At 39.2% G+C, this 13,082-nt stretch overlaps 1 protein-coding gene across 2 annotated transcripts in view; it reads left to right on the top strand.

Moving 5' to 3' along the window:
• plod1a (procollagen-lysine, 2-oxoglutarate 5-dioxygenase 1a) overlaps positions 1-13,082 on the top strand; it is a 40,650-nt gene that overhangs the window by 23,402 nt on the left and 4,166 nt on the right. Inside the window, exons 10-18 of one of the 2 annotated variants that reach the window (XM_030423239.1) lie at positions 2,536-2,657; positions 2,834-2,938; positions 3,086-3,211; positions 4,508-4,649; positions 4,845-4,958; positions 8,302-8,367; positions 9,414-9,518; positions 9,646-9,792; positions 12,229-12,354. In XM_030423239.1, the coding sequence (XP_030279099.1) occupies positions 2,536-2,657; positions 2,834-2,938; positions 3,086-3,211; positions 4,508-4,649; positions 4,845-4,958; positions 8,302-8,367; positions 9,414-9,518; positions 9,646-9,792; positions 12,229-12,354 (1,053 nt within the window). Of the gene's footprint in view, positions 1-2,535; positions 2,658-2,833; positions 2,939-3,085; positions 3,212-4,507; positions 4,650-4,844; positions 4,959-8,301; positions 8,368-9,413; positions 9,519-9,645; positions 9,793-12,228; positions 12,355-12,588; positions 12,715-13,082 lie in introns of both variants that reach the window. The other variant, XM_030423238.1, reaches the window with a different exon arrangement.

Raw genomic sequence — 13,082 nt, forward strand, 5'->3', positions numbered from 1 at the left:
CGCTGGCTCGGGTGCAGTTGCTGGGTCCAGTATGGTTGAGACTGATCCTTTTAGGAGGGTCAGTGTCGAGGCAAAGCCAGCTTTGTATTGACTCTCGTTACTGAAGCAGTTCGACATGAGGTGGTTAGCACACACATACAAGCTAACACAAACCGCAGCCGGCACGTTGTCATTAAAAATGAAACACGACCACTGTCTCTTCTGTTGTTCTGTAGCTGGGACAGAATATAGACACTTCTGTTGATTTATACACCAACAACAGAGCAATTGCGTGTCTAGCTCTGAGCGAAAACGTTGTGAAACACTGCTGTCTGGTGAGCACACACATACAGCACTTTGGGAACTGATGTGGGTACATTCCCATTTAAAATAAAATCCATCCATTGAGTCCTCAAGACCCCCGATGAGGGAGGTTTAAAAAGACTCTGGTGCTCGTTAGTGCAGCCAACGACAGAGCAACCGCTTCTTCTCGGTCGTACATTCGCCATTTTCTAACCGAGCGGAAAAAAATGGCGCCGTTTAGATAATTCCTTCGGGTGTGGCAAACCTTCACCTGGGACGATGCCACCAACCTAGGGGGACGCGTCTAATCTGTCGGTGACGTCACCGACAGACTATCTTCAACTGGCCTGTATAAGCACACATTTTCTAAAGGCGGAGAAAGCAAAAAAGGGAGAGGATGAACTTTTTTCATACCAGGGGAGATTGTAGACAGGCCGGGGGTGCATATTATTGATAGAAAACCAATAGATAGAAGGTGTATTTTGCATAATATGGGACCTTTAAGTTGTTTAGCCTATCTCCTTTTTTCCTTGAATTGCTGAAGATATTTTCTGTTCCAGTGTTGTTTTCTGCTTGGCTGTGTGCCTATATATACAATTTAGATAATGGTGAAATGTGTCCTATGACAGACTGTTTCATACCCTGTTAAGATGGCAATTCGAAGCTTGTGGCACCCACAAATGTAGAATGAATAAAAATAAAGGTGAAGTTGAAGATGAAGTTGCCTTGACCCTGGACTATGATGATAATGATGATGATGATGATGATGATGATGATGATTAGGATGGAAATCTACTGATCTGATCTGCCTGCTAAATAAACTCTTTGAAAATACCAAGCAATTATTGATAATTCTCACCTGGGCCCATGTTCCACTTTAAGGACCACAATCACCCCGGGTTTGAAGAGCCCATGTGACCTTTGTATTTTTTAGACAGGCCCAAAAATGCTACCAAACATGCCCTCGTAAAAGATGGATAAAGCTCTGAAAAATGAGCATAAAGTAGGATATGCACCTGCGCCTGGAGGCTTATTTATTGAAGGGGGGTGTTTAACTTCATGTGCTGATAACTGTCACAAAGCTACCACTTAGGATGGCTGATCATACCAAAATATAATCTATGGACATGTACCATTTCAAAAAATGTTACTAGGTTTTGCCACCTTGAGTGGTAACGAAAAGTCAAATTTTGGCCTATGGCCCATGGACTATTTAGTATGCCTTTACCTCCGGATATGTATCACAGTCTGAAATCAGCCCCTGCCCGGCACCACATGCAGGTAGATTTTCTGTTTGGTCCCTAAATGCTATTGCCACACTGACAGATAAATGCTTGTACCAAAACAATCATGTAATTAGGGACTATATAGAGTCTCCACCATGTTTTGGTGTCATTTCTGGGCCAATGGTTTATGTTTGCTGCTGTCTGTTTATTTTTGATTTTCTTTGCATTTCAACAGCCATAGAAATGGCTCCTGCCCAGGGAAGCTGGTTCCAGAGTGGCACCAACATGTTGCCGGTCTAGAACAAATAACTAGTTATGTCAGGTGCTGGGTGCAGGTTTATTTTGACTAAAGACCAACTAAAAATGCTAATGCCCATCATTCTTTAAAACCAGAGTGACTCTTACATGTTTTGACTTATCCCTTGGACAATAAACAAAAGCTATTATCACAAACTTAAGTAGCAATGGTCAGAGGACAAGTCAGGATTTGATGCCAATGTAGGCATGCAAAGCCAATACCAACGCGTAAAGACTTAGTGTAGTCATATTTGTTCCGAGATCAACAGTTCCACAATTGTTCCAAGCAATGTGGGGAAATTGGAGATGTTTGCCATGGCTGACTGATATTGCTGCACAGTGGCTCTCATGCCTGTGGAAAGGCAAACTAGTTCTTGAAGGTTGGACCAACTTTGAACCGGTACTAGCACCAGCCCAGAACCAGCACTTGGTTTTCTTTGGTTGAAAAGGGATATTTACAAACTTAGAAACATATACTTGGATGGCCACCATGGTTACTTTAACGGGGTTCTATTTTTTCCTATCCTGAAAATAATGTCCAATACAAAGCATGTCTTGCCAAGGCTATGTAGTGAACGACTGTGTCAAAAGCCTGTAAATCGCAATTGAAAACCAAGCAAAAAAGGCAAGTGTTTAACAGGTTGATGCTCAAAAGTGGATACACCTGTTTGATTGTAATGCCTCCATTCTGCCACATTATAAAACACTCAAATTTGTTCTTCCCCTGCAGGAAGTTCATCATGAGCGTCATGTCAGCTCTTTCCTGCACGATCATGGAAACCTTTATCAGAACGTTAAGTTCATCAGGCCTGAAGAGGGGATGGACGGACCTGCGTCCCGCAACCTGGGCTTGTGAGTTCCATGTAACCAGTGGTTGACTGGATGCCATATCTTAAGTTGGAAATATTTATAAAAAAAACTGAGCTAACAAATATACGTATTGACATTTACACTGTATATACAGATCATGTGCCAGTACTAGTCTCGGGTCTGTTTAACAAACATATTGGGTCTTTCTGTCCTTTCAGTGATATGTGCCGTAAGGACAAGGACTGTGAATATTTCTTCAGCATTGACATCGAAGTGGTCTTAAAGGAAGAGAACACACTCAAAATTCTAATTGAACAAAACCTGCAAGTATATTTATCAGTATTTAAGTATTCATGATAATCTTGTGCTAGCGGATGTCTTGGCACTGCTATTTGTACGAGTCATGGTTTTACTAACTGTATTTGGCCAGATAGAAGAAATATAGTAACAGTGCTTCCATTGCTCTTTAGTCCTATTGTGGCCCCGATGATAACTCGAGTTGGTCGACTGTGGAGCAACTTCTGGGGAGCCCTCAGTTCAGATGGCTACTATGCCAGGTCTGAGGACTATGTGGACATAGTTCAAGGCCGCAGAGTGTAAGTTGTTCTTAAAAGACTTCACAAGGTTTTTTTTAACCATAAAATACTTGAATGCATTGACAGACTAGACTGATGAGCCACTGATAGAACTGTCCAAACAGAACACTAGAGAAATCTACCACATGTTCCACTGAATTATCAACTTGTGCAAACTGCATCTGATTACTGGTCACAAGTCTTTTATGTGTATGAATTCATTAACAACATTTTTTTTTTTTATTCCACAATTGTAGTGTGGTTCTTTTCAGGGCCTTAATAAAATATATATTCTATTGAAGTCATAACCTACTGTTAATTCTCAAATACTGGGTAAGAAAACTGAGGAGGGTGAAATTACCCTCCACTCACATGGTAAATCAAGCAAAATCAGTACGACAGAGTCATGGCAAACTCACAATTCTGCTGTCTCTTTTTAACACAACAGTCCTAATTTTGTCAGCTAGTTTTCATTTAGTCTTTGCTAGTTTTTAGCTAAACTAGTCTACCTCTTCCTGTTTGTTGTAGCCAACTAAAAAGTAACAGTAACAATTTAAGTCTGGTTTAAGCTGATGAAAACTGTTGATATCTCAGTTTTCAATCATTAGATTGTATTCAGTCAGATTCTGTCATTCTAGTCTTGGCCAAACCCCATACATTTTGTCAGTTTAGACAATTACACATCTTATTTGTGTATTGTAGTATACTTACAGACTAAATACTTAATGTAGTTTATGCTGGCATAGTAACTGCAGACACAGTTTTTGAGGTACGTTTTTATTTGTAATTAGTTTTTATAATCAAATTCATTTTGATGGTATTTTGATGGTCATTTTGATGTGAAAGACAAATGAACAAATGAACACAACATTTAAATAAAAGTCCCAATATACATGCCAAAATACATCAGTTAGTTAGTGAGCTGCTCGGGTGTTAAGTGCATACTGGGTTGTTTTTGTTTTTGATAGCAGGGCATACAGCTTTTTAGCCAGTTAGCTCACTACCATGGTTTAGACCGTAGCTCCTACTGCTGCTTTAAATAAACATGCAGTCTAAAAGGCTTTTCACACTGAACTAAGTCCAGGGCTAAAAGCATTCTTAGACCCTTTGTAGCCCCAGGCGAATAAAGTTTTCACACAGGCTTCCCACTAACATTCATGAAATTCTTCTAAAATGAAATAAATTAGGCAAAAGTCCTGTCTCTAATACAGACCTGGTTCTGTTTGATATTTGAGAATTTTCAAAACTTTAAGATCTGATCCTTTTTAGATCCTAGGGTTGGTATGTTAGATTTTCTAAGATTGTCTCGTTTTTCAGGGGTGTGTGGAACGTCCCATATGTGTCCAGTGTGTACCTGGTAAAGGGCAGCCTCCTTCGGTCAGAGCTCACAGACTCCGAGCTCTTTAACTCACACATTTTAGACCCTGACATGGCATACTGCCACAGTGTTCGCAACAAGGTCAGTGAGAGAAAGGAAGTGCTTCCATGTTGACTCAATGGAGTAATTACAGCATGTAAAGGTCTCAGTTTTGACTTAGTCATTTGGAAATGTTTGTCATGAGAGTTGATATAAAAAAATGAAATGTCAGTGTTTATAGCTGTAAATATAGTATTATCCATTATAATATTCACCTGTTGTGAATCCTCCTCTTAGGGAATCTTCATGTATGTTACCAACATGCACACTTTCGGTCGCATCCTGTCAACGGAAAACTATCAGACCGACCATCTTCATAATGACTTGTGGCAGATCTTTGAAAACCCAGAGGTGAGAAAATGTCTACTTTGCATTGTTATTATGACTATGATCAGTCTTAGTATTGATGTCAGTGTGTGGTGCTCATGCTTTTTTATTACAGTGGCAGTTAATAAGGTCATTGGAGATGAGCTGAGGTTGTGTGTATCAACCCTTTTGAAATGGTCCAAAGCTCTGACCTTTATAGTCAAAACATTTATGTTAAAACGCAGGACTGAGGAGCTTTGCATAAAGAAGCTACAAAAGAGCTTTGATTAAAGTCTACAATTATTATTATTATTGTTGTTGTTGTTGTTGTTGTTGTTACTGTTATTATTATTATGGCCTTCTTATAATGTCAGCACATTTTATACATTAAGTTCTTTCTTTGTGTAAAAAAAAATTTTGTCTGTTTTACTCAGTGATGTCTTGTACTGTTTATTTACATATAGAGCAGAGGTGTGAGGTCTGATCACAAATGGTCACTTGAGAGGCATGTTAATGCCAGGGGTCCGTTTCACAAAGCAGGTTCAACAAACTCTGAGTCTAACCCTGAACTCTGAGTTGATCTACTCTGAGATAGGAAACTCTGAGTTTTCGGTTCCAGAACAGCTGATTTGAGTTAGTTTGATCAACTCGGAGTGATGAACCATCACGCCTCTTTAGGCTGTGTGAATAATACAGCGATTTGCCTTTTAAGGCAGAGATGCTTCACTCTGTGTGAACAGCCGAAGGTGGAGAATTGGCAAACTGCCGCTGCGGCGATGATGTGGCATCTCTGTGTGAAAGGGGTGGCTGTTACTGTGAGGTTGTTTACTTGCTCCACATCTGTGTGTTTGGGTGGATGGTGCATCAAGTGCCATCCACACAAATACAGGACCCAAGATTTTCCAGCAGAACATTGCTTTGTACTGTACAGTCAGTGGTTGTAATGTTTTTGGCTGATTGTTGTAAGTCTTATTATTTCATGTAGAATTACTTATTGAAAACATTCAAATAGATAAACACTTGGTGGTTAAAATTTGTTTGGTCAAATTCAGACACTAGGGGCCAAGGTGACATAAAAAAACTGGCGGTGTCAAAGCTCAAACTGCCTTAGTCTTGTCCAGAAGCTGCACTTGAACACATCACAAAGACTGCAGGGGTCCGTTTCACAAAGCAGGTTCAACAAACTGAGTTGATCTACTCTGAGATGGGAAACTCTGAGTTTTCAGTTCCAGAACAGCTGATTTGAGTTAGTTTGATCAACTCCGAGTAGTTTAACCTGGAGTTAAGCACGTGCACCACAAGTATAAAAAGACAGCATCAATGGAGCCCTGATTCGACGAGTCACCATGGCAACGGGGAAGAGGAGGGCTACGTTTTTCACCCCACTGGAAATGTAAATATTAATGCGCTCATACGGTGAGTTTGAGCACGTTTTTAGAAGACAGTGTAACACCGCTGCAGCAGCAAAAGAGAGGGAGACGGCGTGGGAGAACATTGCTGCTCGGGTCAGTGCGTAAGTTTAAATGTAGTCCTTTGCAATCACAATAATATTACAGGGGGAAACTTGAGTGGTTGCCTATTAATTTATTTCATTGAGGTGCAACCCCGCGGGGGAGAAGCGCACTTGGCTGCAGTTTAAGAGGAAACATAAAAACATTAGACCTCGGCATAATCTCATGGGGGTACCTCATTTTGATCAGGTTTTACATTGTAAAGTAAATATTAAGTGGCTGTTTGCCTGTACAGTTGTTTTATCCACAACATAATGCTGTTTTCACACACATAAATGTCTTCTCATCTATATCATGTTCTGTTAAATAATTAAGCCTATTTAAACTAACACAGACTTCTACTCAGCCAACAGAAAGAAAGCAGATGCCCGTAAAACGGGTGGTGGCCCAGCACCGCCACCTCTAACGGAGGCAGAGGAGCTGAAAATGATAAAGATGGGTAGTAGCCGTTTCAGGGCGAGGCACACTTTTCTGACCGCTCTGCATACAGTTGCCTTGCTCAAGTGCTCTGCATCTCCCACGTTGTATAAAAAAAACTCCCATTTGCAAAAAAACCCAGCGCAACACACAATATCTGCTGGGATGTGAGAGCATGACTTCGGTTGGTAATGTTGGAAATGTAAGGACGGATTAGGTTGTGTATGTAAATGATGGACTGTGACGTGAAACGGTACCGCTCAAAAATATAATTGTCTGGAAATGCAAGAACATCTATGCGCGGTCTGATAATCATCTCCCGACGAATATTCAATTCTCTGCGCAGTAATGCTGCACCTTCATCAACGGGATCATTATCAAAAGGACATGCCATGGTAGTGAAAATAGTCGCCACCTAATATAACTTTTAATGTAGTCCTGATTTTTGCAATGATCAATGAGAACTATACTACGCCAAAACTCGCCTGCTGACTGAATGAATGAGGAAATCAAATATCGTGTGTGGCTGACAGAGGGCGGAGACAGAGAGAAACTCGAGGTTTGTTGAGAAAAACCTGGTCCCGACCAGGTTAGTTTCAGAGAGTATGTTACCATGGTAACTGACCGAGAGCTTAAGTTACCTCTCTCTGTGAAACAGGCTAGAGTTACCCCTCTTTCTCTGGTTTGAGTTACCTCCCTTTGTGAAACGGAAAACTCAGAGTTTCCCTCATTTCAGGGTTAACAGACTCAGAGTTTTCACTAAACCTGCTTTGTGAAACGGACCCCAGGTGTGTACCTCCAGACTTAGAGACGTCCACTTGTGATCACTCGGTACAGATGTTAGAGGCAGGTCTGAACAGTCACTTAGTGTAATTCTTTGGTGTTGACTGACTAAAATTATGTCTATTCAGGCACTGAATCAGCCCATAGCTTGCCTCAAATGATGTTATATATTTGGAATCGTATTCCAAAAATTCTTCAAAATATAAATGAGATTATGGAGGAGATAGTTACCACTTGGTTGTGATGTTAGATGTGGTCAGAAAAAAATATGCTGTGCGATTGTGCTCCTTTTCAATCAATTCAATGAAATCATTAAGAAGTTGAGACCAAAGCTGTTTATACACAGCTTTTTTTCTTGGTTCTATTAAATTACTCCGATAATAACACCTGCCACCCTTTATCATTTATCATCATCTCAACAACAGCTGCAGTAGTAGTTGCAGTTGCAGTGGCAGGATCGAACAATAACATAAAAAGCAGAAGAGCATCAGGAGCAAAAGAGACATAATTGTGGTCACTGTGAAAATGGTGGTACTGCTGGAGGAGGTAGTATTGTAGTAGCATTGTCTGTCAGCGTAATTAAAAATTGGTGTTACATGCAGCATATTTAACACATGAACTGTATAATAAGGAGACACTGTAAACATGTTCTGTATCTGTGTGTTTTGTTTTTTCAGGAATGGCAGGAGCGTTACATTCATGAGAACTACACTCACATCATGAAAGACAAGCTTATTGAAACTGTAAGTTGTTATACCAGTTGACCTACAGACAGACAGATTACGTGAGTTGGTTACAATTATATCTAGTAAAAATGTGCTTTGGTGTTTTTCAATGGAATGCACAGAACTTATTAAAACTCATGTGTCACTGCAGTGGACTGCAGAATAAAAGATTTAAAGGTCAGCTGTTGACGCTTAAGAATCATAATTACAATGGATTCTGTACATTACAAGGTTACAAAGTTATTACATTTTGTTATTATTTAAATCACAAGGGTTTAAAAACAAAACAATGATTGAGTTATTTGTGCTTTGTCTATAAATGCATAATAATGCAGTTTTTGTTGAGCAACAATCATCAAACAACATTTGACTTAGAATCTATTATATATTAGACTAACAGTAACACTTAAATATATTATACAATGCCATACCCATAGAGTGCTTTTAGGGTAGCATCACCCTGGTTTCATTGACAAAAGGGCTTTAGGATTTTAAAATGGAGTTTGGTTTATTGCACAAAAAAACTGTGGCAAACACAAGTTTATGCCACTTTTGATACTTATGTTTTGTTCATTCACAGATGAACACCACTTTTATGAATTTTGAAGTGTAGAGGAAATTGGCTAAAGTAAAATCTAATGGTAGGCTATAACAAACACACTTTGCTACAAATAGATCAATATACAAATTGTAAAGTTAGGGACAAGCGAGTAGATATTTTATTATTATAGATATTTTTGACATGATGAAGTTTAATGTCCCCGACATACATTTAGCCACTTTATGTTAGAAACTGCAATGGTTTTTTTTAAGCTTAGAAACCTTTATTTGACAGTGGATAGATTGGAAAGGGGAGATAGATGGGGGGTGTGACATGCAGCTTTAAATAAATTTAAATACTTTAAATGCAAAATTAGGGTATTTACAGACTAATCTTATGTTGAAGAACAAAGAGTGTATTTTTTTTATTTTTTAATCAATTCTCATCTTATCTTATTCTATCTTGTGATATCTTATGTTATGTCACTCAGTGGCTAAATTGTGACATGTCCTCTGTCCCCCAGCCTTGTCCTGATGTGTACTGGTTCCCAGTCTTCTCTGATGTTGCTTGTGACCATCTTGTTGAAGAAATGGAACACTTTGGTCAGTGGTCAGGAGGACGCAATAAGGTATATTATCATATTATTTGTATTTATTTATTTGTTTGTTTGGGCATTTTGCCAGCAGAATCAGGAGGATTTGATGTTTAGCGACTCAAGATTTATTTCAAAACTGACTTATTTTCTTGTTTGTCAGGACTCCAGAATCCAAGGTGGCTATGAGAATGTTCCCACAGTTGATATCCACATGAATCAAATCAACTTTGAAAAGAATTGGCACAAATTCTTACTGGAGTACATAGCTCCAATAACAGAGAAAATGTATCCTGGTTACTACACTAAGGTAAGACTTCTGAACACCATCATTGTCACCAGGTTGGGAATTTTGTCATTTTAGGGGCAAGGCCATTTGGCCCTCACTTTTCTTCTTTTTTTTGGGGCACCAAGGCCACATGACAGGGAACAATGGCCATTGAGTAAAATTTGATGATTTAACTTTCAGATTAATACCATAACATCCTAATTTATAATAAGACATGGATTATGTATTAAAACATTTTTAATACTAATATCAAATTAAGTTACATTAGAAAAGATTTAAAAAGAATAATAAAACCAATACAATTTTGGTGACACTACGCTGAATATTAGTGAAGGTATTGAATATTTCTCCCAATAGAAATTCCCTAAAATGATGCCGAAGCACATTTCTTCCAAACAAATTTGTGAAATAACCAGCAGGAGACCATTGATGTGTGGAGTGATTTTGGTGACACTACACTGAATAATGGTGAAGTTATTGAATAATTTTTGTAGTATCTCTTTTCTGTGTTGCACTTCGTAGACAGTCCCTGCGCCTTTGTCTCACAGACGGCTGACCATAGAGTCCAGTGTTAATGTCCAGCCCGGAGGAGCTCGTTTTGATGAAAATATGTCTGTAGCTTGTTGTGTACCTTACTACGGTAGTTAAGAGTCGTCGTTTGTGTTTTAACAGTGTTTCGCTTATGAGTTATTGATCCGGGAGGTTCGAATCTGTTTCCAACTCTACCAAACTAAATCCTACCACATTAGTCAGTTGCGTATCATATCAAAACCGGCCGAGCACGCTTGCTGTGCTGTAAGTGTCGTTCTTCCGTTTTGAGATGCTGCTGCTGTTTGAGAGGCTTTCATGTGAGATCATCGTGATCAGGTGAGAGAAAATTCAACTAATCCCTCTTCTTAAAATAATCCCCTAGGTTCAACAACTAATGTTCTTTTTCTGAAAATAAAAGTTTTGGTGTGGGGTTGTGTGAGATACTAGTCAATGTGCCACCTGCACACTGACTAGTATCCTGACCTGACCGTCAGCTCTTACCCTTTGTGGAGAAACACCGACAGGGAAGCAGGTCATTGCACTGCTAAAAGGCACCAACAGGAAGACTTTAGTATTTTAGCCACTGCGAACAACACTGTGGTAGCACCAGCAGTGATGCATTTTGGCGCTTTATTGCCCTATAGTGTGCAACAGCAAAGCTGGCTGATGGCAATGTATAGCGCCAAAATGCATCACAGCTGGTGTTACCACAGTGTTGTTCATACATCAGGGAACTGCCTTGCTCAGTCTCTTGCAGTAACTTATTCTTGTAAGTGTGAGACATTCATGTTGCACATGTCTGCATCTTTACAACAAGATACAAGTGAATTTGCTCACTTTTTGCACAAGGGACTGGAATTCGAAGGCAACTATGATGAGTGGTCAAACTGGTCAAACTCAAACTAAAAATTGCTGTGATATGTCAAAATTGTAACGCTGCACAGAATTCTAAGGGATTGGTAATAGAAAAATGCCTTACATTTCTGGGATAAAGACAGCAGTTCAAACACATTAACAGTGCATTACAGTAAGGAATGGGATGGGAAGATTTTATCACAAATCGCCATCAAAACTACTCACAATAAGTTGATTGTAGTGAATTTTTGTTATCGAGATGATCCTGAATCGAGATGATCGTGAATATTGTCATGAGGGACTTGAAAAACCTGTCTAACTCTGTGACGTACAGTCCTATGTTGTTTTCTTGATTCATTTGGAATTGCCTAAGCCTGTCACCATGGTTGAAGGCATGGTCTGCACATTGTACCCCGTTAAAGTTAAATCAGATGTGCGTAAATCAGATCTAATTGATTTTATTTATTTATTTATTTAATTATTTGTTTGTTTATTTGACAGGGACAATGCACAGCTTCTTGGCTGTTCTAGAATTAGCTATAAACTCATTTATATCTGCAGTCTTTGGGCAGGAGACATGAAAAGAAAGTATAAGAAAATAAACCTTACAGTGTAAACAGTTGCAAGACAGCACACATTCACTGTACAAAAACATCATTATGGTAAAAATGTAACAGATTCATAAATTAAACTATATTGCAGGAAACATATTTAAGATTGTATGATTAATAGTTTCTCATTCAAAAAAGAGTTTCCTACTGTGAGGCAATGAATATACTTATAACAAAACATACGTTTCCAATTTGTTTTAGTGCAGTTTTAATTTTAAGAATACTTTTTTTTTGGATTATCAGGATAGTACCAAGAATCTCAGTTATGTTAGGCATTGGACGATATGAAAATGTCATGTCAAGATTACACTGTCTAATTACACATATACATGAAACTGAACAATCATTTGATGTGTTGACTAATTGAAAATGTCAGTACCCATCAGTTGCAGGCCTCTCATTGGCTCCTGTGCTGCTGCTGTCTGTGTACTCTGCTGATCAACATGTCTTCTCTCATCAGTGTGACACACCCTTGAACTTTGTTGTGAGGTACAAACATGACGAGCAGCCCCTGCTCGTCCCTCACCATGACGCCTCCACATTCACTATTAACATAGCTCTCAACAGCAAAGGCATTGACTACCAGGTAAATGAGGAGAAGCCAGCAGGTAATAGAAGCTACAGGACATGATGATGCAGGTGATCTGCAATTCTCTCTCTGCTTCTCTGCTCCATCTGTTATCATTGCTGAATGCTGGACAGGGAACCAAGCTGAGGCTTTTCTTTATTTAGCAGGGGCTTCGAGAGGCGTACACACACTCTGGATGAGCATTTTCTGTGCGAATGCTTGCATGACTCCTTTCTGTCTGTGTGTTTGCAGGCTCAGTTTGACTTGGCCTTTATAGTTAGATATAAACCAGATGAGCAGCCCTCTTTGAGACCACACCATGATGCCTCCACATTCACTATTAACATTGCACTCAATCAGCTGGGCCCTGATTATCAGGTGAGTGTGTTCAGAGGTCGGTAGAAATGTGACATTTTCAACTTTATAGTTCATGGTCACTACAGAGCACAGTCAGCAAGCATGAAACTTTATTAACTCAACATATAATCCCATTACCCCTGCAGCTGATCGAGACAACACCTGGCAAACCAACAAACAATTTCGTATTTACTTAAACTTATAGTTTGGAGTTAGCTTTTGGGGAAAATAGACACTGAACATGCTCAGACTCTAATTTTCAAAACTTTTGTTTCTGTGCACGTTCAGTAATAAAGAAAGAAATTAAATGCTACAATTAGTTTGAAGCATACCAGTTGAAGTAATGTGGACTTCTAACCAAGAAAGTAAAAGGATTTTTTTTTTGTACA

This window comes from Sparus aurata, chromosome 7 (assembly GCF_900880675.1).
Source record: "Sparus aurata chromosome 7, fSpaAur1.1, whole genome shotgun sequence".
In the NCBI taxonomy this organism is placed as follows: domain Eukaryota; kingdom Metazoa; phylum Chordata; class Actinopteri; order Spariformes; family Sparidae; genus Sparus; species Sparus aurata.